The sequence below is a fragment of the Zootoca vivipara genome, chromosome 6 (genome assembly GCF_965207765.1).
Source record: "Zootoca vivipara chromosome 6, rZooViv2.hap1.1, whole genome shotgun sequence".
NCBI classification, from domain to species: domain Eukaryota; kingdom Metazoa; phylum Chordata; class Lepidosauria; order Squamata; family Lacertidae; genus Zootoca; species Zootoca vivipara.
In genome coordinates, this window is record NC_142589.1 from 23,505,555 (window position 1) to 23,529,660 (window position 24,106).

At 46.0% G+C, this 24,106-nt stretch overlaps 1 protein-coding gene across 2 annotated transcripts in view; it reads left to right on the top strand.

Moving 5' to 3' along the window:
- NPHP4 (nephrocystin 4) overlaps positions 1-24,106 on the top strand; it is a 100,661-nt gene that overhangs the window by 15,175 nt on the left and 61,380 nt on the right. For both annotated transcript variants that reach the window (XM_088671789.1, XM_035119028.3), the window contains exons 4-8: positions 6,509-6,681; positions 7,004-7,068; positions 9,051-9,200; positions 20,045-20,172; positions 23,903-24,084. In XM_088671789.1, coding sequence (XP_088527915.1) covers positions 6,509-6,681; positions 7,004-7,068; positions 9,051-9,200; positions 20,045-20,172; positions 23,903-24,084 — 698 coding nt within the window. The remainder of the gene's footprint in view (positions 1-6,508; positions 6,682-7,003; positions 7,069-9,050; positions 9,201-20,044; positions 20,173-23,902; positions 24,085-24,106) is intronic.

The window sequence follows — 24,106 nt, forward strand, 5'->3', positions numbered from 1 at the left end:
CCCGTAAGAATGTAAAAAGAGCCCTTCTGGATCAGACCAATGGCCTGCCTAGTGCCTACTCCAGCTTCTTTTGTCTGCAGGAGGGCTTCTCTTGCAAGTTCCAGAGGTCTGAGAAGCCTATTCTGCAGTAACTCGGAGCAGGGCTTTTAGTGTGCCTGCCCTTGTTCTGTGGACATAGCTATTGTTGAGCTATGACAGGAACCCTGATCTGCACTTTCTGGAAACAACTGAAAAAACTCCAGATATTATAACCTTTCCTCATAGACCAGTTGCTCCAGCCCATTGATTTAGGATGCCCCTTTATGTGCTTTTGCTTAAAGGGCTGGTGATCTCTTAGGAGTTGCTTGAGGTTAGATGCTGGAGCCTGAATGATCACAGATACAGCAGGCTCGGATCCTACGATTCTGAGGCTTCATACATCTGTGATTCTATGGCCATGCCATTCACAGGGGCAGAGTGGTGTGATCTATTCGTCTCAGCAGCTCAAGTGGAGGGTGGGGCACACCCAGACTTGGCTAGATCACAGCCTTGGACCCTTCCGGAGTCCCTGAGCACATGCTCCTTCCCTGGTCTTTTATGTATTTATTGCATTTTTATCACACCTTTTTATTCAAGGAGCTCAAGGTGGTGTACATGATTCTCCCCGCTCCTCATTTAATCCCCACAACCTACCTGTATCAAGAACTTTTTAATGTTTGATGTTTGCTATGTTTTTATTAAGTTGGAAGTCACCCAGAGTAGCTGGGACAGCCCAGTCAGATGGGCGGAGTATAATAATAATAATAATAATAATAATAATAATAATAATAATAACAACCACCTGTGAGGTAGTTTAGGATGAGATCCAGTGACTGTCCCAAATGGAACAGTCTGAACCATGGAAATGGAAATCTGAGCCGTGGTCTCCGGCGTCCTAGTCCCAAAACACTACCCACTACACCACACTGTCTTTTCCCCACCCCCATATCACTTATAGGTCTCTCAGTATTCTCCTGGATGTCCCGCCTTTCTTCTTTCCCCATTTCTAGTAATATTAGCTGTAAAATTATGCTCTTTCCCCGCTCATCTCCGGAATGAAGGGTTTGAGCAGAACTGGGATTTCTCTTGAGTGTAACTTGGTGGAATTCTCTTCCGCAAGAGGTAGTGATGGCTACACACTTTGATGGCTTTAAAAGAGGGTCAGACAAATTCTCTGAGATACCCTGCACATTAAGTTGTTCAGGGCTTTGTAAATGAGCCTGTCACACGGTATTGTGCCTCCATTCTGTCTCTCTGCTCTACCCTCGCCCCCTCAGTCTAGTAAATGATGGAAGAGATTTTTAAAAAATAAAAATAAAAATTCTCACTACACTTGTCATGCTTGAGATCAGGCAGCAGATGGTGCTCTTGCTCCAGGAATGACACAAGGTCAGGAAGCATATACAGTGGTACCTCTACTTACGAATTTAATGCATTCCGAACACACATTTGTAAGTCGAAAAAAATTGTAAGTCGAATCCCATAGGAATGCATTGGGAGAAAAAATTCATAAGTCGAAGCAACCCTATCTAAAAATTCGTAAGTAGAAAAAAATCCTATTTAAACCGCATCCAAGATGGCGGACGGAGCGCCATTTGTAAGTAGAAAAATTCGTAAGTAGAGTTATTTGTAAGTAGAGGTACCACTGTACAACCAATTCAGGGGTGGTAGGAGCAGCTGAGGGTGACGGGGTGTCCCTCCCCAGTAACTTTATTCTGTGTTGTCTTAAACTTGGCACCACTAGACCTTGCTCTGAGTTGCCCTGCGTCTTCCCTTCCTCTCCCCCCCCCCCGATGATCCCATTAAGTGGATTGCCTTTCTTTAAATGCAATGTTGCGTTTTAGTATTTGTAAAGCACAGTTCCCGGGAACTTTAGGATTATGGTGCATTTTGCCATTTCTCTCTCTCTCCTCCAGTGGCGAATGGATGCAGTGGGCCAATCAGGTGCTCAATACTCTCATCACATTTGATATAGGAAAAAATAGGGGTAGTTGGCTTTTGCTGCCCAACTCCCCAAGGGACTGAGTCCTCTCTAAGTTCATGATCAGTCAGAGATGAATGGACGGAGGCAGGATGCAGTGAAAGCAAGGCAGATCTTTATTTTTCTGTTGCAACAGAGTCATGACCTATCAGAATCATGCATTGTTTCTGAGCATGCAAAGAGATGCTTCCCTGAAGGCCAGAGAAGCAACAGCGAGGGCTTCTTACTTTAAGGAGTGTTTTTGTTTGTTAGGTTTAGTGATATAAACAAACAACAGTTTTCAACCTGAGGAACTTCCAGTCTCCATTTTGGCTGGTGGGGAGTCAACGAAGGGAGGGGAGATGCAAGGAGGAACAAGTGTCAGGGTGAGGGCAGCAGCGGAAGGAGGAAGAGGTGATGAGGGCGGATCGAGGGCAAATGCAGGCTGGCCTCTGTGGGCTTCTCTTTGGGCGGGGATGAATTATGCTGGGATTGCAATTCAGCATATTTGTTCTTTCAATCAAGGATGGTATCATGCTTCCAGGACAGATTTCCCTGCTAGTCTGAGCAACTCGGACACCTGCTTCAGCTGTCTACCAGGTTCCTTTGCCTTTGACTCACATTCTCCATCCTTCTGCCATTTGAAGAGTCTCAAGACCTTCTTGTGACCCTTCTTTCCCACAATGGCAGCAGTGAAATCCAAAGGAGCCGGTAAAATTGTTCTGCTAAACAGTATCAACAGCAACAGAAAAATCCAGGTTTTTTTTTTTTTGCATTGAGGGTATTCCAGGGATTGGAATGCAGCACATGTTAATGGTTTAGAAAGTTGTTTATTCCGTCACAGAGAATAACTGTCAAATCCTGATAAGCCGCTCCAAAGAGGGCAGGAGAACATCGTCTCATCTGTCACAAACACGGTTCCTGCGTGGATAATTTGCTGAGCCCCGTTTGCCACCCCCCCCAGCCGTACTGTTCCGGCTAATGAACAGCTTCATATCACTGTGATTATTCAATTATTATTTCCCCCTGATGATAATGGGGGAGCACTTGTGTGGAGAGGTTTGCCAAGGTGCCATTGCAAATAATTACATTTCCCTCGTTTACCTTCCTGGGAAGCTGCTTTCAAACCTTTCAGAGAGAGCTGCCTGTGCAGGGGAACCGTCTCTTAATGCTTGTCTTCTTAATGGCAAACGGAAAGAGAGTTGTCCAAGTTCCTGGATGCCCAGTGGATTCCCCCTGTCGACAATTAGGCGTGTGAAATATGCAGCAAGCAAGCAATCCTGCTTCCTTTACATAAAGCTAGGCAAGCACATAATAAGTAAAAAAAATATATTTATTTGGATTTAATCGTTTGTTCTGTGCTGTGGATCCTGGTGGATGCAAGGCTTTAAAGAACTCCCATGTTGTTCCCAGGCTATACAAAGCCCGAGCCAAAGATAATAGAATCATAGAATCATAGAGTTGGAAGAGACCACAAGGGCCATCCAGTCCAACCCCCTGCCGAGCAGGAAACACCATCAAAGCATTCTTGACATATGCCTGTTAAGCCTCTGCTTAAAGACATCCAAAGAAGGAGACTCCACCACACTCCTTGGTAGCAAATTCCACTGCCGAACAGCTCTTACTGTCAGGAAGTTCTTCCTAATGTTTAGGTGGAATCTTTTTTCTTGTAGTTTGAATCCATTGCTCCGTGTCCGCTTTTCTGGAGCAGCAGAAAACAATCTTTCTCCCTCCTCCATATGACATCCTTTCATATATTTGAACATGGCTATCATATAACCGCTTAACCTTCTCTTCTCCAGGCTAAACATACCCAGCTCCCTAAGCCGTTCCTCATAAGGCATCGTTTCCAGGCCTTTGACCATTTTGGTTGCCCTCCTCTGGACACGTTCCAGCTTGTCAGTATCCTTCTTGAACTGTGGTGCCCAGAACTGGACACAGTACTCCAGGTGAGGTCTGACCAGAGCAGAATACAGTGGTACTATTACTTCCCTAGATCTAGATGCTATACTCCTATTGATGCAGCCCAGAATTGCATTGGCTTTTTTAGCTGCTGCAGATGCCTGTGGAAGACCCTCAGGTGGGATCCAAGTACAAGAGCCCTCTCCCCTCCTGTGGTTTCCAGCAGCTGGTATTCAGAAACATTGCTTCCTCCAACTGTGAAGGCAGAGCATAGCCATCATGGCCAGTAGCCATTGATACTCCTATCTCCATGAGTTTGTGCAATCCTCTTTTAAAAGCCATCTAAGAGAATTGTGATGCCCACAGAGACCAGTATGTGTGCCCTTCCTTGTCCTAGTCCAGTGAGGGGACAACACTGCAAAGCTCCCAATCCCTATAGGTACATGGCCACATGGGCAGGGCTTTTTAACTCTTCCCTGCCATGGCCCTCATGAAGATGCCCCACCTCGAGGCTGCAATTTGTGGAAGGAAGGCCCGATTTTGGCTGAAACCATGGAGGTGGGTGAGGAACAGTGGCCTTTTCTTCTTCAACCACCCAATTAACGTCAAATGCAACAAGACATTTAACATAGCCCGTATTGCATTCTCGTTCGGGAGGGAGCTCAGCCAATTTCTCTCCCGAATCTTCACTTCGGTATAACCCTGGTGGTTTTTAACTGCCAGCGTGGTAGCCCCATTCAGGAAAGGAGGCATATGCTAGGAAGACCAATATTGGCACTTCTGGAGACAGCAATAGGCTTAGCGACGCAACGGATACCTACTTTGAGAGAGGTACCCAATTCTTCAGGAACCTGCACATAACTCTGCCTTGCCGGTCCGCTTGTCAACGGTTGCTGACAATTTTTTCCATCATTTTGCAATAAAAGATAATAGAATAACGATTTATTTCTGCGGACTGATGCTTTAATGCCTCCCTCCGTTATCCTTCCCTGACAGTCTGTGATTACAGCAAATGTTTTGCCTGTGACACTTGGATAATGACTCTCTAATAGAAGGATTAACCTGCTCTTCAATCACACGCCTGCCAGGGATTGCACCCAGACTTTCCAAGTCATGCAGGTCTAAGGAGAGGCGACTGGACATGGTTTGGGAGTGGTCCAGAAGTGATTCCCTTTGACGGGAACTGGCACAGGCTAAATCTTTCGAGGACCATACACTTAGTAAGCTCTGCTGCTTACAGCAACTACGGACAGGGGGCTGGGCACAAATGTGCCAAGATAATCTTAGGGTTTCTAATCTCCAAATGGAGAACTACTTAGCCCTCAGCCCATGTGACCTTAGAAATTGAGATTTTTGATCAGGATGCCAACCAAGACAGAGCATCCATCATTGCTGCCCGTTTCTCTACTTGGTACCCCCAAATTAAGACCAATCACTCAAGGCCCCATTACCTTGAGACTCTGGCCTTCCCACAACTACACAGGGTCTTTGTAGAACTAAAATTTCAGCAGATGCCCTCGGCATATTTGGAGGGGAGATACCAGGGAATTCCCCATATGGATCGCAAATTTATACATGAATGCAATCAGGTAGAGGACATCACACACTTCCTGCTGACTTGCCCCCTGTATACAACGCCCAGAGGAAAATTTATATCGCCCAATTTTAATTGGCTTCCAGGTCGATCTGTACAGGAAGTGACAGCTGAACAGCAGATAAACATATTTACCTTATACACCAGGTAGCCACATTTACACTGGTAGCCAAGAAGCTCCGTTCCATCTATGTGAATGCACTCCAATTTTAAGTCTTAATGTTGTAAATTTCTTTTTATGTTGTAAACTGCTACGAGGCTACGTTGTATGGTTTTAGATGAAATTTCCTTTTATTCTCTGTCATCTGTTGTAAAGGCCTTTGGCTATATGCAATAAAATGGATTGATTCCCTTTTGACGGGGGTCAGGACTGGGCCACCCATTAGCCTTGGTGAGGCAGTTGCCTCGGGTGGCAGGCTGGGGATGACTTGAGAGGGGCAGCAGATCCAGCCTCCCCCAGGAGCATACTGCTCATTGCCTCCTGTGCTTGCTGCCCATGGCGGCTAATGTCACTTGCTGCTCTCCAGATTCTCCCCCCAACCCAACCCCAACCCCTTCAGCATGCTGTGGCTTCTAGTCACTTCAGGCAGAGGAGGAGGAGGAGGCAGTGATGGGGGAGCTCCCCTGCCTTTTTCTGTTTCGCCTTAAGTGGGAAAATGTCTTGGGCTGGCCCTGCCAGGGGTAGTTGGTTGTTCATTTTCACTCCCCCCCCCCGGGTACTGCTAATGCCATGACTGATATGGACCCAGCACTGTGGGCACCCACTCTGGGCTGCTACTGAGGGCCAAATGCTGCACCCACGTGAAAGTTGCAGAAAGTTGGTGTATGAAACCTGAGTGAGAGGTGGGGAAGTCAAGATCTCACAGGGTGGGAGACTAGGAGGGGAAAAGCTTGATGTACCATATTTGTGTCCTTGGAAGAAGTTCCTGATATACAGGCAGCAAGGGACCACAGTTTGGAATCGGCTTTAGTTAGCTGCAAGCTTCTATGATAACCCTACTCATCTCCTCTCCCCTCTTGCCCTCCCCTTCCAGACTGTTTATTTCCACACATCTTTGGATTATCCCAGCATCGTTTTGGTGGTGGAGGTCGTAGCAACAGCCAGGAGGCGGGACGGGACCCCGCAGGAGATGTCGTGTGGTTTTGGGATCGTACATTTGTTTAACAGCAGATCTGAGCCAACAAACCTGAACTTGAAGGACAAAGGGTAAATGGATAAACTTTTGTAATAGCAGAGGCAGATATCTTTAGGGCTGTTCACACAGTAAAGATTAGCTGGTTGTTAAGCCTAGAGCTGTGTTTGTGTTGACATGGTTGGGGAACCTGCAACCCTTCAAATATTGTTGGACTTCAACAACTGACCAGTGTGGCCAACTGACCAGTGTGGCCAATGATGGGAGTTGAAGTCCCAACAACATTTGGAGGGCTGTAGGTTAAAGAGAGTTTCTGGTTTTTATTTACTACTCTGCACTGGGACAAAAGATGACACCAACCCTCTGTATCATGTTCTGTCTCCTTTTTCTCCCCAGGCTCAGTTTGTATCATGGGACCCCACGAGCCCTCTTGCACCCACTTCTCCAAGAGCCAATAGAGTGTAAGTCATGAGGCATATCGCCATTTTCACATGCTAGACAGTGTATTCTTTGCATATGTAATAAGGCGGATCCATAAAATTCTGAGGGAAAGCAGAACATGGACTCAGAGGGGAGGGGGATGAATGAACCCAAAGTACCCACCCACAAAAGAGTCTGCATGCTGTGTCTCAGTATACAGCGCAAAAACAAAACTAAACCGTGATAAATCCCTGAAACGAGATATTGATAAAGTGAATGATACTAAAACTAAACTAATAATTGTTCAAAAAAAACAACAAACCAAAATTAGTTTAAACCTCCCAAAAGAAACCTTGAGATAGAAGAAACATAAATTTCTCTGTATACTTCAGCAGTCTGGCTTGCCTCCTTCCAATCAGCCCTTCCATGGCGGGTCATTCTGTCTCATCTTTTCACTGAGTGTGACTGGAGCATACGGTCACTTCTGACACAGATGCACTCTTTGCCCACTCCCAGAGACACCTATCTGCCTGTTGCATCTCTGCTTGAAGCACTGCTCTGGGATTGTGTTATTCTAAATACGTGACACACTCAAGCAAGCAAATCATGCACAAACCCAGGGCACGGTCTTGTTTACGACCAGCTACGGTAGCCCTTAACACACTCTAAAACTAAACCTCTTGGGAAGTAGCAGCGAAACATACCTCTGATTTTAAATCAGATAAAGAGGGTGGTTCAGAAGTCTGGAAATGCCGATCCAAACTGCCTTTAGACAGACTGCTTCCAGGAAACTGTCAGATTTAATTTACTGTTTGTTTTCCATCTTACCTGCTGACCGATTCCTCCCTTATCCCACCCACCCTCATTGTCTGCTCTGGTGCTGCAGAAACCATGTCAACATTTTACAACAGCCCAGCTGTTTCTGGACAGTCGCTCTGTACAGCCCATACATGAGCCAAATCCATTTGGGAGGGACAAAGGTCATTGTTGGCAGCAGTTCTGCAAGAGGGCACAGTCTCATGCTGAATCTTTTATGCAGATTGAAACCCTCTTTTAGGACAGCGCCCAATCGATACATAGCAGCAAATGGGATGGGGTGAGCTATTTAGATATGCTGCAATGGGTTTTCCTGCTGCAGATCTGACTCCTGCCAGAGGGCAAGAACAACCTGGGAGTGAGGGAAGGTTGGACATGCTGATGGGGAGGCAAGCTAAAAGGAGAACCTGAGCAATACGGTGGCCTGCTTTGTGCCTACCACTAATCCACGGTTTATTTAGCCCAAGCTGAACCATGGTTTGTTTGAATGTCTGAACCCAGCCAAGCAGACTAACCTTGCATTGCTTTCTGGGAACAAACCACAGTGTGAAGCCATGGTTTGTTGAATTGCAGACCACAGCTTGTTCTAAGTGTGGGTTAGTGTAACATCCAAACCAAACATACTTGCTTAACCACACCGCCCCAACCTAGGTGCTTATTGGCTTACAGAGCCATGAGAAGCAAGAGCAGCAGGAAAACAACAAAATTTGGAGAGTGAAGATGTGGGTTGTTTGTTCATCAGTGAGATGTTGGACAAACCATGGTTAAAACAAACCATGACTTTGCACTTTGTGGGGACACAACCATTGTCTGCTAAGCCTGTGCTCCTGATTGAGTTCCAGCTCCCTTTAGAACAGTGCAGAAGAAAGAATTTTGGGTGTGTCTTGTCAAACGGGTTGAGCAAAGAAGCACTTCTTAAAAGTCCCCCCCTACACATACCCTTATACACATACACAACACACATTCACAGGCTAAAGATCCAGAGATCCCCCCCAATTGTACTTTGAGTACACCCATCAGTATTAATGGCCTTGACTATTTCATTTCATTAATTTCGGTGGGTTTACTCTGAGTAAGCTTAGTTGAAAACAATCCATAGGAGTCCTGCTATCTTCCTCTTCAGTGTGGCTTATTTTATTGGGCAAGGCAGGGCCCTTCTCGGTCTCACTGAATTAAGGAAAAAAGTTTCCTATTCTCCTTTCTTTAGTGAACAAGTACCTGATGACGATTGACAGCTGTCATCTTCAGTGCAGCCTGCAGCCACACCCACCCCTGGAGGCTGTCTATCACCTCCTGCCAGAGAACACCCCTGTGTCCAGCTTGCAGAGAATCCCTGGCATGCTAGCAGCACATGAAGGTATTGTGAAAGGCACACTTTTTCTTTTTTGCGGTGTGAAAGACTAGGAGCATAGGATGGAAGCTGCATTATACCAAGCCAGACCATTGGTCCATCTAGCTCTGTACTGTCAACACTGATTGGCAGCAGCAGTTCAGGGTTTGGGGCAGTTCAGGGTTTCAGCACTGTGACTACTCACCCTTTTGGCCTTCCACTTGACCATGCTAAAATTGTATACTATCCTGGATTTGACCTGCCAAATTCCTCAAGTCAGAAAATGTGTGATGACTGGAAAACCTGCTGATGAATCGCTTCAATAAATTACACTCTCTGTGGGGCTACCCTTTATGTTAGCCCAGAGGCTTTAGCTGGTGCAGAACACAGAGACTTAGGTTGCTTGAGTAGGCAAACTACTGCCAGCATATAGCACCCTACTTGCAGGATTTGCGGTGGCTACCAATCTGCTACCGTGTCAGGTTCAAGGTGCTGGCACTAACATGAAAGCCTCTGCAGTGATTGAGAACAGGGCTTTTAGTGTGGCTGCCAGCATCCTGTGGAATAGCATCCCTGTCGAGATGTGGCAGGCACCCACTATCTGCAGTTTCCAGAAACAGTTGAAGGATTTCTGTTCTGATTGGCTTTCCCACAAGTGTCCACCTGTAAGGGTTTTAGTCTTGTTTTGCAGTGGAGGGGAAACTTAACAGACTGTGCTCAGAACACATAGAACTTTTAGCTTAGGACAGAGCTCCCTAAATGCGCATTCCCCAAAAGAACTGCGAAGGGGAAGTTCCCTGCTTTCTTGTGCTTGACTGGAGCCTTCTGTTCCTTTGTGGCATCGGCAGCTGTTATACCAATCCCTACCTTCATCTCAGACCTATTTGCATGCCTAGCAATCAATGAACCTCCCACTCATTAAAAGGGGCAATGACTTCTACACTTAGCCAAAGCAGTAGGTCAGGAATGTAGGTGGGCAAACGGAGGAGAGCAACATGCAACATATATCCTGTCTGGTTGCAGAGTTACGTGACTGTTCGGGAATTGGGAAATGGTTAAAGGTGAGGATCCGAAGGGATGGAGAGGAGAAGGAAGCAGGTTTCTGGGGTTTGTGTGTACCTGTATGCACACACTCTCTTTATCCGCAAACAAGCCAGGCCGCACTCTGTCACATGGCCATTCCCAGAGCACCCAAATTAACATCCATCAGCTGTACTCATACAGCAGTATTTCCTGATTGTTGGCTGTGGTCTGCATCATTTACAGTGCATACCATTATCATGGACAGCTAGCAAAGTAACCAGTATCGGGGGTAGGGGACAGAACCTGTGTATAGGAAGGTCCTGTATATTGCAGACTTCCTGGGTGGTAGGAAGTGGTCGGGGAGGTGGAGTCATGCCCTGCAACTAGACCTAGTCGTGTTTTTTGTTGGCTGGTTGGTTAAAGCGACTTGCAACCAAACAGGGTCTCTGAGGCCAGTGGCTAGTGTTGGGAGTTTAGACTTGGAGGCACTAGAGCCTTGAAATTGAGGAGGCGAAAGATCCCAACTTGTTTGATCAGACAAGGGCAGAAGGACAGGTTTCGCTGTACTTATACCAGGCCAGGCTAGTCTACTAGAGGCTTCATGTGACCTGTCAGTTGTGTGGGGGGGGGCCCCCCGCAATGTTTTCCCTTGCTCTTTGTACCTGAAGGCCTGAACATGCAGCCTGTGGGAGCTCATTAGACTTGATTCTAGCCCCAGGTCAAGAGATCCCTCATTGGAGCCACAGAGGCCCTGAAATAAAAGCCCTTTCACTTTAATTGGATTTAAATCTGAGATTTCAGAGGAAAGGGAGGCTGGGTGTCAAATTTCAAAGGCCCCCCACAATGCAATTTAGATTGTGCTGAGCATTCCTTTGACTCCCTCTTCATCCAAAAGTTGAAACTCGGGAATGGGGAACTTTTTAGGGAGAGGGCCCAGAAATTCCATTGCTTCCTTGGAAAGCTGTCAAGAGTCGAAAAGTGGGCATTTCAAATGGCAGACCCAATGTCAGGGTTCAGCAAACTTTTTCAGCAGGGGGTCGGTCCACTGTCCCTCAGACCTTGTGGGTTGTTGGACTATATTTTGAAAAAGAAAAAGAAAAAAGAATGAATTCCTATGCCCTACAAATAACCCAGAGATGCATTTTAAATAAAAGCATACATTCTACTCATGTAAAAACACCAGGCAGGTCCAACAAATAACCCAGAGATGCATTTTAAATAAAAGGGCACATTCTAATCATGTAAAAACACGGTGTTTCCCGGGCTGTCCACAGGCCGGATTGAGAAGGCGATTGGGCCGGATCTGGCCCCCAGGCCTTAGTTTGCCAACCCATGCCCTATGTTGTGGGCTTCATTATATACCTTTTGGCAAATGCTGAAGATGCACTGCTTTACCCTGGCTTTTCCGCACTTGAGATGCATATTTTTAGGACACACGTTATTTCTGCAGTTTTAAGTCATTTGAAACTGCTTTTAATATTTATTCATTTATATTTCTTTATTAGGGACCCAGGTGGCGCTGTGGTTAAACCACTGAGCCTAGGGCTTGCCGATCAGAAGGTCGGCAGTTCGAATCCCTGTGACGGGGTGAGCTCCTGTTGCTTGGTCCCAGCTCCTGCCAACCTAGCAGTTCGAAAGCACGTCAAAATGCAAGTAGATAAATAGGAACCGCTACAGCGGGAAGGTAAACGGCGTTTCCATGTGCTGCTCTGGTTTGCCAGAAGCACCGTTGTCATGCTGGCCACATGACCTGGAAGCTATATGCCGGCTCCCTCGGCCAATAATGCGAGATGAGCGCGCAACCCCAGAGTTGGTCACGACTGGACCTAATGGTCAGGGGTCCCTTTACCTTTACCTATTTCTTTATTAAATTTATTGGTCGCTTTTTCTTACCAAGGTAACGCAAAGTGATTTACAATATACAGTGGTACCTCTGGTTGCGAACGGGACCCATTCCGGAGGCCCGTTCGCAACATGAAAAGGTCACATCCTGAAGTGCCGCGCCTGTACACACATGTGATGCAATTTGCTGTTTCTGCGCATGCGTGCACACTGAATGCAGGAGTAACCTGTTCTGGGACTTCCGGGTTCAGCACGTCCGTAACCTGAAAAGACGTAACCCGCAGCAAATGTAACATGAGGTATGACTATATAAACAAGCACATGCATTAAAAGCAAAAAGCGAAAACAAACTCAAAGACAAACCTATTTTAAAAGGCAGGATTAAAACATCTCCCCCACTCAAGGAGGCCCAAGGCCTGATGGAAAAGAAATGTTTGTGTGTTGATGGTGCCAGGTGAGCCTCCCTGTGGAGAATGTTCCACAAGTGGGGAGCCACCACTGAAAATGCCATGTTCTCATATGGCTGCTCTCCAGGCCTGCCAAGGAGGATCCACACGAAGAAGTGTCTCAGATAACAATGGAAGGGTCTGGGTCAGTTCATGTGGAGAGAAGCGGTCCCTGAGCTGTTGAGGTCCTTAGCTGCATAAGGCTTTAAATGTCAAACCCAGCACTTTGGGAGGTGATATGAAAACCAACTTCAGATGTCTGAAGGACTGCCACATTTAAGATTGAGCAAGCTTGTTTTCTGCTCCTCCAGAGGGTAGGACCTGAGCCAATGGATTTAAAAGAAAAGAAAGAAGATTCAAACTAAACATTAGGAAGAACTTTCTGATGGGAAGAGCTGTTTGACAGTGGAAGGTGGCAGACTCTCCCTCATTGGAGGTTTTTATGCTGAGGTAGGGTGGCCATCTGTCAATGATTCTTTAGTAGTGATTCCTGCATTGCAGGGGGTTGGACCATATGACCCTTGGGGGTCTCTTCCAACTCTACAGTGATAATCATAAGAAAAGTGACCGGATCCTCACACACAATCAGAGCACACATAGTTAGACAGACAGAAAAAAAAGTCACAGGCACACACACACACAGCCAGGCGCACACACTCTAGAGTCGTGGTGTCCAAACTTTTTTCAAAGAGGGCCAGATTTGATGAAGTGAAGGGCCGTGGGGGCCGGCCAAGATTGTTGATTGAAGTTGTTGAGCTTTTTTTAGGATTGAGGTTGGTTTTTGTTTTTGTTTTTTTGTTTTAGGATTTTACCCCCCAAAATAAACTGCCACAGGAGCTGGATTAAACCGACTGACGGGCCAGATTAGGCCCCTGAAATGGACTTTGGACATGCCTGCTCTAGAGCCTAATGAATGATTCACCCTTTTAAGTTCTGGGCATGAAAATGGCTCTTGCCGGCTGCGTTACTTTGACAAAGATCTGTGTCCTCCAAAGTTAGCACTCCAGCCCTTCTGTTCTTGTTTGTTCTCCTTAACCAAGACGGCCCCACAGTAAATACTACTTGGTTACTGGACAAGACAGAGCCGAGGGCCTGAAATTGGCTGCAAATGGGCACTTCCAGCCAAATGTACCCTGTAATTTGATACACTGAAGCTTTGGATAACAGCCTCTATGAAATTGAGGAGGTATATTTGGCTCCCAAAATTGAATTAAGGGAGATTCTAGTGTTAGCAAAGCTAATTTGTCAGAAACTCTCCGTTCCCAGCACTTCCTGCGGCTCTTAAACTGCTCCGCCAGCCAGAGATGTATTATTTCATTCTATTGCCGGGTGCTTTCTGTGTCGCCGGGGCTGTGCCTCCTAACTATACAGTACAGGCTCAGTAATGCACAGTTGTGTATCTTGAGGAGGACAAGAAGAATCTTTAATCAGCTGCCTCTTGGGGAGAAAAGCGTTATGGGATGGTTTCCCTTGCCACTCTCTTCCCTTCCGGGCATGTAGATTTCAGGCACACCGCAGGTAAGTAGGCGGAAACGACACTTGGCAATAGCTCAAGGATTCCGAAGGTGAGCCGCCTCACGCCAGCAACCATTCTGGGAGAGGAACAAGTCAAGGGGACGATGTGTCTCTTCACAGCTTTCATGTCACTGGAGTAGCTCAAGGCAGGGCTGACCCTGTCCAGGTTTTGCTGGAATCCAGCTCCCATCAGCCTCAGCCAGAGTGGTCAGTGGTCGGGGATAATGGGAGTTTTAGTCCACGGCATTAGGACCGACACCCTCTTGCTGTAAGGGCTATCTGTCAATTGAACTGAGAAGGCACTCTTGAGTCAGAAAGTTCTGGGTTCAGCCATGAGAACAGCTTCGGTCCCTACTCCTGTAATATCAGGACAATAATACAGGTAGTCTTTCTTCTGTGCTTTTTTTAAAAAAACGATGTGCCTCTTAACACTGTAGAGTACCTTGCTGTTGCTTTTAGGTGTGTGATAAATATCAAAAAATAGTATGTGGTGCTTCACTAGATGAATCCCAAGCCGGAATTAAGATTGCCGGAAGAAATATCAACAACTTCAGATATGCAGATGACACAACCTTGATGGCAGAAAGTGAGGAGGAATTAAAGAAACTTTTAACGAGGGTGAAAGAGGAGAGCACAAAATATGGTCTGAAGCTCAACATCAAAAACACCAAGATCATGGCCACTGGTCCCATCACCTCCTGGCAAATAGAAGGGGAAGAAATGGAGGCAGTGAGAGATTTTACTTTCTTGGGCTCCTTGATCACTGCAGATGGTGACAGCAGTCGCGAAATTAAAAGACGCCTGCTTCTTGGGAGAAAAGCAATGACAAACCTAGACAACATCTTAAAAAGCAGAGACATTACCTTGCCAACCATGGTCCGTTTAGTTAAAGCTGTGGTTTTCCCAGTAGTGATGTATGGAAGTGAGAGCTGGACCATAAAGAAGGCTGATTGCCGAAGAATTGATGCTTTTGAATTATGGTGCTGGAGGAGACTCTTGTGAGTCTCATGGACTGCAAGAAGATCAAACCTCTCCATTCTGATGGAAATCAGCCCTGAGCGCTCACTGGAAGGACAGATCGTGAAGCTGAGGCTCCAATACTTTGGCCACCTCACGAGAAAAGAAGATTCCCTGGAAAAGACCCTGATGTTGGGAAAGATTGAGGGCACTAGGAGAAGGGGACGACAGAGGACAAGATGGTTGGACAGTGTTCTCGAAGCTACGAACATGAGTTTGACCAAACTGCGGGAGACAGTGCAAGACAGGAGTGCCTGGCGTGCTATGGTCCATGGGGTCACGAAGTGTTGGACACGACTAAATGACTAAACAACAACAACATGTGGTGCTTCAAATGCTCTGAAAAGATAGGAGTCATGCGTGGACAATGCTCGCCCTAGAAGTCAGCCTGCTGTTATTTCAGGAATATTCCCGCAGCAAGGAAATGTTAGAATCTCCAACTCCTCTGGATACTTCCTTGTCCACAGAATCCAGCGGACATTGCATTAATGCTGATGACTTTCCAAGTGGGTCCTCCTTCTCCTGCCATGCCCTAAAGATCTTTTCTTCTGCAGCTGTATCCTGGGCATACAGGAACTTGATCCGTCATCCCCACCGACAGGCTCATCAATCTCCCACTTGGCTGCTGTTTGGCCGTGAGCTTTTCCCAGCGACAGGCTTAGCAACCTTGTCACTTCATGCACAGTCACTCTTGGCTGTGCAGAGGGTTGGAATCACACTTCTCCAGCCTCCATTAACGTAATGGAGATAGATGGGTCGTGCAGGTGAAAGGTGACTCTCTGGTGCTCTGCAAAGCTGTTGGCGCAGCACAGGCTAGGAGAGGATCAGGCTAGCTTAGTCCATCCCCCCCCCCCTTAACTGGCTCTGTTGTAGATTTGCAGTGGCTAAGCTCTCCAGCACCCCACTCCGGTTAACTCAAATAATATATAATAATAATAATAATAATAATAATAATAATAATAATAATAATAATAATAATTTATTTATACCCCGCCCACCTGGCTGGGTTCCCCCAGCCACTCTGGGCAGCTTCCAACAAAATATTAAAATACAGAAATCCACCAAACATTAAAAGCTTCCCTAAACAGTTAATTAGCCAAGATCTTCCAACCCACCTCTATGAAATCTGGTACTTTTATCCTAGCGATATATTTTTAAAATAATTTTTATTAAAGGTTTTCTTAATTTAAGGGGCTCAGAAAATACGCCTACCCATCTCTGTTGCCTTCTTGCATTTCCAAAATGCACTTGCCACACTAGAAGAGCCTACTGGATCAGGCCAACGGTCTATCTACTCCAGCCTCCTGTTCTCACAGTGGCCAACCAGATGCCTGTGGGAAACCAGCAAGCACGATTTGAGCGCAAGAGCATTCTCCCCTCCTGCAGCTTCCAGCAATTGGTATTCAGAAGAAGCATTTACCGCCTCCGACCGTGGAGGTAGAGCATAGCCATTGCGGCCTGTAGCCATTAATAGCCTTCCCCTCCATGAATTTGTGTAATCCTCTTCTAAAACCACCCAGGTTGGTGGCTGTCACTGCCTCCTGTGGGAGTGAGTTCCATAGTTTAGCTGTGCGCTCTGAGAAGCCTCTGTTGCTGTCTGGAGGCTGCTGCTTGGGCTCCTTGCTGGAGATACACACTTTGAGTCTTAGTGCTGGCTCCTTGCCTTTTCACCCTGGAGAGCTCTCTTGCCACCAAACCCACCATTGTTGGTGCAGGCTAGAAGCATCCTTCATGAATCTGCCCAGTTCGGTTTTCAAAGCCATCTGAACTAATACCGTTCCACCTACTACCACTACAGCATTTCCGGCTACAGGCATACATTTCACCTCCCTTCCTCCTTCTCCCTGGCAGATGCCTTTGGAAGGGCCCCAGGTGTTGACATGGTGGGCCCCAAAGTTTTCTGTTGGAAAGACCAGCATGAAACTTTACAGAGGGGCTCAGGAAGAGGATGCTGCCTTGCTGCTGGTTTTCTTCCCATGCTTAAATTAACTCAAGTGCAACTTTCTCCCGGCCAGCCAGCGAAGGGACGGGGGGGGGGGGGGGGGAAGGGAGGCTGAGCCAAAGGGAGAGAACACCTGTTCCAGTTCTTTCCTGATGGTGCTTTTCTTTGAACGATTGAATGCTACAATTTGTTGCCCAAGGTTTTTTTTTGTGTACTAGGACTCAGATAGTGTCAACAGTTTTACTATTTGTTTATTGATTGTACTTTTTTCTTTTAAAGAAAAAAGGTGAGAATTGTCCATCCCCCCCACCCTTTAGTATAAGATTTTATGCAGCTCATTGCTTTTTGAAGCCTGGTATAAATGCTGCTTCTCCCACAGAGGCTCTCGGAGAGCTCTGATTCTTGCTGACATTGTGTGGGTAGTTGGCAAAGCCCCTCTGCTGGTTGCTGTTGTTAATTCGATTTACAAACCGCCCTTTATCAAAAGATCCTAGGGTGGTGTACAACATGAAGAACACATTTTACAGAGCATAATAATGAAAAGATAATGACAGATAGCATAATAATAACATCCGCATATTAACAGTCCCCTCCACAACTTTTAACAGGCCAAAAGCATTGGTAAAAAGGAATGTTTACAGGGCTGATGAGTGGACAATCTGTGTTCTAGGTTTTTTTTTTAATTCCCCTAACATGCTTACATAAAAATGATGTTACAAATATTATATTAGGGTCAAATAGGCCCAGCCATAGTCTAAAAAAGGCCTTCCTCTTTGCATTCAGACGCCCCCACGTTCAATCCCTAGCACCTCCAGGCAGAGCTGAGAAAACCACTTCTGCATCCCCATGGAGGTGGTGTTGTGGGCTGGCCCAGAGCGAACTCTCGCGATGGGGGCTGAGAGCTCAGCCCCCTCGCGAAGTGGGAGTTCCCGCCTCCGTCAGACCTGGGCTGCCCAATAGGGTCGGCTGGGAGGCGGGGCTTCGTGTCTTTTAAACAAGCCGGAGGCGGGAACTCAGCCTCTCCTGCCCCGGCTCCTGCTTGAAGCCCTGGGGTTCTTAAGTGACACCCATTCAGTTCACACCAGCCACAGAGGTGCCTTCAGACTTAGCCTTTGTTGTGGAGTTTGTCCCTCAAAAGCAGATGCCGCAATAAACTGCCTTGCCTGTGCCACAAGACACTTTGTGGGTTTCTTTCTCTCTCTTCTTTTTTTAAAGAAAGGAATGATACATGGGAGCCTGTAATCACGCAAGCACATAAACATCAATCCGTTTTTATATTGATTTTTAATTTAAAGCAAAGCAAGGAAAAAAAAATCCAATGTATGTAATATGTATTAAATTGTAAATATATGTCATTCCAGTGATGCTGCATACAATATATTTATTCCAATAAGCACATTTAGAACGGATATTAAATCTAAAAAATAAGTTTCCTCAGTGACAATTGTTCCAATATGTATTCTAATAACTGAGAAACACCTTTCATTTCTCTCCTAAATCTTATGGAATATAACCCCTATTATGTTAGTTTATTAGTTCAGTCAGTTTCCAATAATATCAAGAATTTCCCTCAGCCGCTTGGAGTCAGAGGGCACTACGTACATTTTTTTCCAATACCGAGCCCCAACTGTTTCAGTTGCTGCTAACGCATGTTCTCAAACCACCTTCCCTTTTGTTTTTAATGAATCTCCTATTAAATTCAATGAAGTTGTCAGTGGATGAAGAGTTACAGTACATTAAAAAAATTACTTCCAGTACAAGCTTCCAAGATCACTATGCTTTCTGCAGATTTCCACTATAAATGAAGAAAATCAGCTCTGGCAGCCTGAAATTTCAACATCTGACAATATTTGCAGGATTAATTTCCATACCACTGGCTGAACATTTTATATTCAGGCTTTCTGAATATTAAAGTGATGTTGGGTAGTACAAAGTATGTACAGAAACTCAAACTTATCCAGGAACTTCAGAGTGCCGCTGAGAATGTACTGTAAGAAGAGTCCTTCTCAATCAGGCCAGTGGCCCATCTAGTCCAGCATCCTGTTCTCACAGGGGCCAAGCAGTTGGTTGCCTGTGGGGAAACAGGCAACCAGGGCCTGAGCACAAGAGCCCTCTCCCCTCCTGTTGGAAACCACAACTGGTATTCAGAAGAATTGCTTCCTCCGACTGTGGAGCCATAATGAGCATAGTCATAATGGCTAAGAGCCGTTGATAGCCCCCTCCTATCTTCATTGAGTGATCATAAAGAAGGCTGATCGCCGAAGAATTGATGCTTTTGAATTATGCTGCTGGAGGAGACTCTTGAGAGTCCCATGGACTGCAAGAAGATCAAACCTATCCATTCTGAAGGAAATCAGCCCTGAGTGCTCACTGGAAGGACAGATCGTGAAGCTGAGGCTCCAATACTTTGGCCACCTCATGAGAAGAGAAGACTCCCTGGAAAAGACCCTGATGTTGGGAAAGATTGAGGGCACTAGGAGAAGGGGACGACAGAGGACGAGATGGTTGGACAGTGTTCTCGAAGCTATGAACATGAGTTTGACCAAACTGCGGGAGGCAGTGCAAGACAGGAGTGCCTGGCGTGCTCTGGTCCATGGGGTCACGAAGAGTCGGACACGACTAAACGACTAAACAACAACAAATCTTCATTGAGATTAGTACACATTGAGTGAGATTTCACAAATGCATGCGGAAGTATGGTGCCCTGGACTTTTATTTTCGTAATAATAATAAAAAACCCCGCTACATTGGCTTCACTTTGCTAATCTCCTTTCCAAAAACACCTGCATCATACGTCTGTAGTAAAATGACATAAACTGCTTGTGAAATTATGATGCCTCTGACACTGTTGTTTTTGAAAGAATCCTTTTGTGTGAATTTCAGCAACGTAACCAATAATGTTGTTTTCAAAAACAATGGCAAAACCTTACCTGGGTAAAGTTTGCCCAGGACGAAGAAACACCAGCATTATGAGGAAGACGAAAGAGCTGCGAAGTGGGCTCATTAATTCATGAACAATGAACAAAGTGAGGAGATGTCGCGACTTGAAACCTTGGCTGTGCTATGACCTGTGACTCTCTTTGTAGGAGACCTGTTCCAGAAGCCACGACTCATGAAGACAGTGACGTGGTACTTGGAGAAGCTGTCCATCCACCTCTACCCTTCGCTGGAGAGATTTGAAGAGGAGCTCTTGGACCTGCTCATAAGTGATCAGGTACTCTCCAAGGCCAGAAATGCAGTAAAAGTCAAGGAGGAGCGGGGAGAAGAGGTTTGAGGCCTCCAGGTAGGATTGGGGAATAAATTCAGTTTGGTTTGCATTTTCATACACCTTTACCCTAATTCATACTTCCCAAAACAATACGTAAACCAGGACACAGTTATCCTTCCAAGCTTGCACTTCTCTGAATTTTCAGTGCAGCTTTCCAGCCAAATAACATATACAGTGGTACCTCTACTTACGAATAACTCTACTTACGAATGTTTCTACTTATGAATGGAGCTCCGTCCGCCATCTTGGATGCAGTTTAGATAGGATTTTTTCTACTTACAAATTTTTAGATAGGGTTACTTCGACTTACGAATTTTTCTCCCAATGCATTCCTATGGGATTTGACTTACAAATTTTTTCGACTTACAAATGTGCGTTCGGAACGCATTAAATTCATAAGTAGAGGTACCACTGTACAAGAAAACAAGCATTAGTGAAAATAACATACAATAACACATGGTATTAGGAAACAATTGCTTGAGGGAAAACATATATTAGGCCAAGTTGCATAATGAATTTTGCCTATTGGAGCCAGTATGGCATAGTGGTTACAAGTGGTAGACTAGGACCTTGGAGACTAGGGTTCAAATCCCCACTTGGCCTTGAAGCGTCACTGGGTAACCTTGAGTCAGTCACTGCTTCTCAGCCTAACCTACCTCACAGGGTTGTTGTGAGGATAAAATGGGGAGGCAGAGAACCATGTATGCCACTTCAAGCTCCTTGGAGGAAAAAGGGTGGGATATAAATGTAATTAGTAAATAGATATTACAAAATACGTGCACTAAAATCCTGACACATTTTCACGAGGACTTTGGGGGAAAAACAACCCACACAAAACTGATGTGGAAATGGGGGGAATCAAATTTAAGAGTGGAGAAAACAAGTTACTGAAAGAAATAAAAAATGACAGATTCAGGAGTGTGTTTAATTCAGAAGTTTAGTGGAAGTATGCTTTCTTCAACCCAATGCATTTCAGATTGAATTGTTCTTCTTCAGGGGCACTCTGAAGCATAACTAGTTTCAGACTTTTGGTTTCAAATCTCATTGCACATTCTTTTCCAGACAATGACCAGACATAACCTGTTGTCAGGAATGCGCATAAGTCATAGTGTCGGTCCAAGACAGTTTGCTTGCTTCTTTGAAGTGGCAATTCTTTGAAGAATTTAAAATCTCTTGCCACACCATTCAGACACCAGTGGTTGTAGCCAACTAAGTTTTACTCAGAACTAATGGGACAAAGTTTCTCTTCCTCCCCAGATTATCCTCACCCAAAACCTGTGAGGTACATTGGGCTGAGGGACTGTGAGTTTCATGGCCAAGCAGGGATTTGAACCCTGGTTTCCCTGGTCCCACTCTGACACTCTAGCCCTGGCACCCCCAAACTTCGGCCCTCCAGATGTTTTGGACTACAATTCCCATCATCCCTGACCACTGGTCTTCTTAGCTAGGGATCATGGGAGTTGTAGGCCAAAACATCTGGAGGGCCACAGTTTGGGGATGACTGCTCTAGCCACTATCCTGCTGCACAGGTAGGCTGGCCCTGTGTTGTCAAAGCTTAAAACAACAGCAACAAAACCCCTGCAATTCTGAGACCAGGTGGTCCAAATTCTTGCAAACCTGGTCCTGTTACCGGTCTTGATTATACAACTTGAGCCATCTTTGCATAGCAGCTCCTCTTTTGCATAAATTGTTCACCAGCTGCTGCTATATCACAGAATTCATTCTGTATCGGCTAGTCTTTGCAAGGGGGAGCTATGTATGGTCACGGAAGCCCTGTCTGAACCGCTGAAAACCTTATTCAGACACTGCTACCTAGCTTTCACTAGGGTTTTCTGGATCTCCTCTGCAACATCCTGGGGCACATGTTTTTGGACTACAGTTCACAGCATGTGTTTCTGGCCAAAACATCTGGATGGCACCAGGTTGGCGAAGACTGTTCTAAGAAGGTAGTCTTGTTCATAGGGACTACATCCTTTTTTTATTTTCAAAATGAAGCTTAATTTTTAGGAAGCTGGATTATCCTCGCAAGCTGGTTTTCTTGCCTCCTCCAATACCACCAAGCGGAAAACAATGGATTGTTTCTAAGAGGGATGAATTTCCCATTTTCTGAACAATAACAACGCACCTGCTTGTTTCTTTGCATATGGATTGCTTTTTGAGGCTGCATTTTTCACGGGGAGGGAAGAGTCCTTTCATTGCCTTAGTTTTCCTTCTGATTAAGAGACTGCTCTCTTCTCAGCCTCCCTGTTGCTGTTTCTCCTCCCCTCCTCCTGGAATAAGCAACTGCTAATGAGCTACACGGTGGCCAGGCTGCTTTTGATTAATGGGTACCCAGAGCAACTTCTAAGTTTTAATATTTGTGTTTTCCGCTCTCGCAATTTAGGAAGCGGTAATGACCCCCAAGGATGCGCCTTGTTGATTTGTCAGATGCGCAGTGGATTTTCAGAGAGGAGAAGATGAAACACTTTAATATCCAGCAGTCACTCTGGGGCAGCTTTCATTTTTATTAGCTGAGGACATCCTGCCTAAAATTACTTTTCCCGCCCCCTCCTCACAATACATTGGTATCGCGGGTTAAAAAATGCCATGGCATTTGATAAGTTGGCTGGGCCCTTAACTCTGGGTCTGTTTCCAGTGCATTTGAATATAAGGAAAGGGAACAGCAAGCTGGATTTTCATTTTCCACCAGCGCTGTTATAAGACAAGCCGCATCAGGCCTTCTCTCCCATAGCTATCACCCAGCCATCAGCCATTCCGGCAGACTACAACAGTGGGAGAGATGGGTCACAGAGCCCATCCCATTGGCTCTCAGTCAAGCGCCTCCAACATGTTCCTGGAATTGTTTCCATTCCAGGTGGTCATGAAACATGGGGGTGCCCTTCAAGACGACTTAGAAACTTCAACCAGTCTAAAATGCAGCAGCCAGGTTAATGGCTGGGCCTCTGTTTAGATCTCGTATAACTTTTGTTTTAAAGCAGCTGCACTGGTTGCCTGTCTGTTTCTGGGCCCAATTCAAGGTTGGTGTTTAAAGCCCTAAACAATCTAGGCCCAAAATATCTGAAAGATCCCCCCCTTCCCTACAGACCCTCTTGGGTGCTGAGTACAGTGGTACCTCGGTTTATGAACTTAATCCGTTCCTGAAATCTGTTCTTAAACCAAATCCATTCTTAAACCAAGGCGCACCTCCTGTTCCATAGTTCAGCTTCCGTTCGTAGACTAAGGTAAAGTTCGCAAACCGGAACACTACTTCTGGTTTTGTGGAGTTCATAAACTGAATAGTTCATAAACAGGGCTGTTTGTAAACTGAAATACCACTGTAGTTAGTCCACCCTCAGAGGCTCAGGGGTGTGTGGCTGCCTGGGAGAGAGCCTTCTCTGTGGCAGCCCCTGTCTTGTGGAACTCCCTCCCCACAGAAGTGCACCTGGCACCTTCATTGTACAGCTTCCGGCAAATGCTGAAGAGGCACCTCTTTAACTTGGCTCGGGGTGTATATTTTCAGGATGCGCCTTATTTCTGTAAGTTGTTTTGAGTTGTTTCGAGTATGGTTTTCCCTGGCACCTTAGGGTGAAGGACAGGAAAATGAATGAATGAATGACTACGTGACATTTTGCAGGGTAGTTGAATGGCTGTTCCTTGTGCCTTGAGACATGACCCGGCCACCTATCGATTTTCCTAGGGCAACTCGATGCTGGATGGGAACACCCTCACAGTGCAGGAGAGGCGGTTGCACATTGGGGTACACAACAGCTTTTGCTTTGTGCAGCCACCACAGGTGGTGGTGGTGGTGCCAGAGGCTGAGGTGGCTCGAGGGCGGACCGGCAGCTTACAGAGGAAACAAGGAGCCGGTGTCAGACCCAGGTAAGGAGGCGGCTTTCCAGTC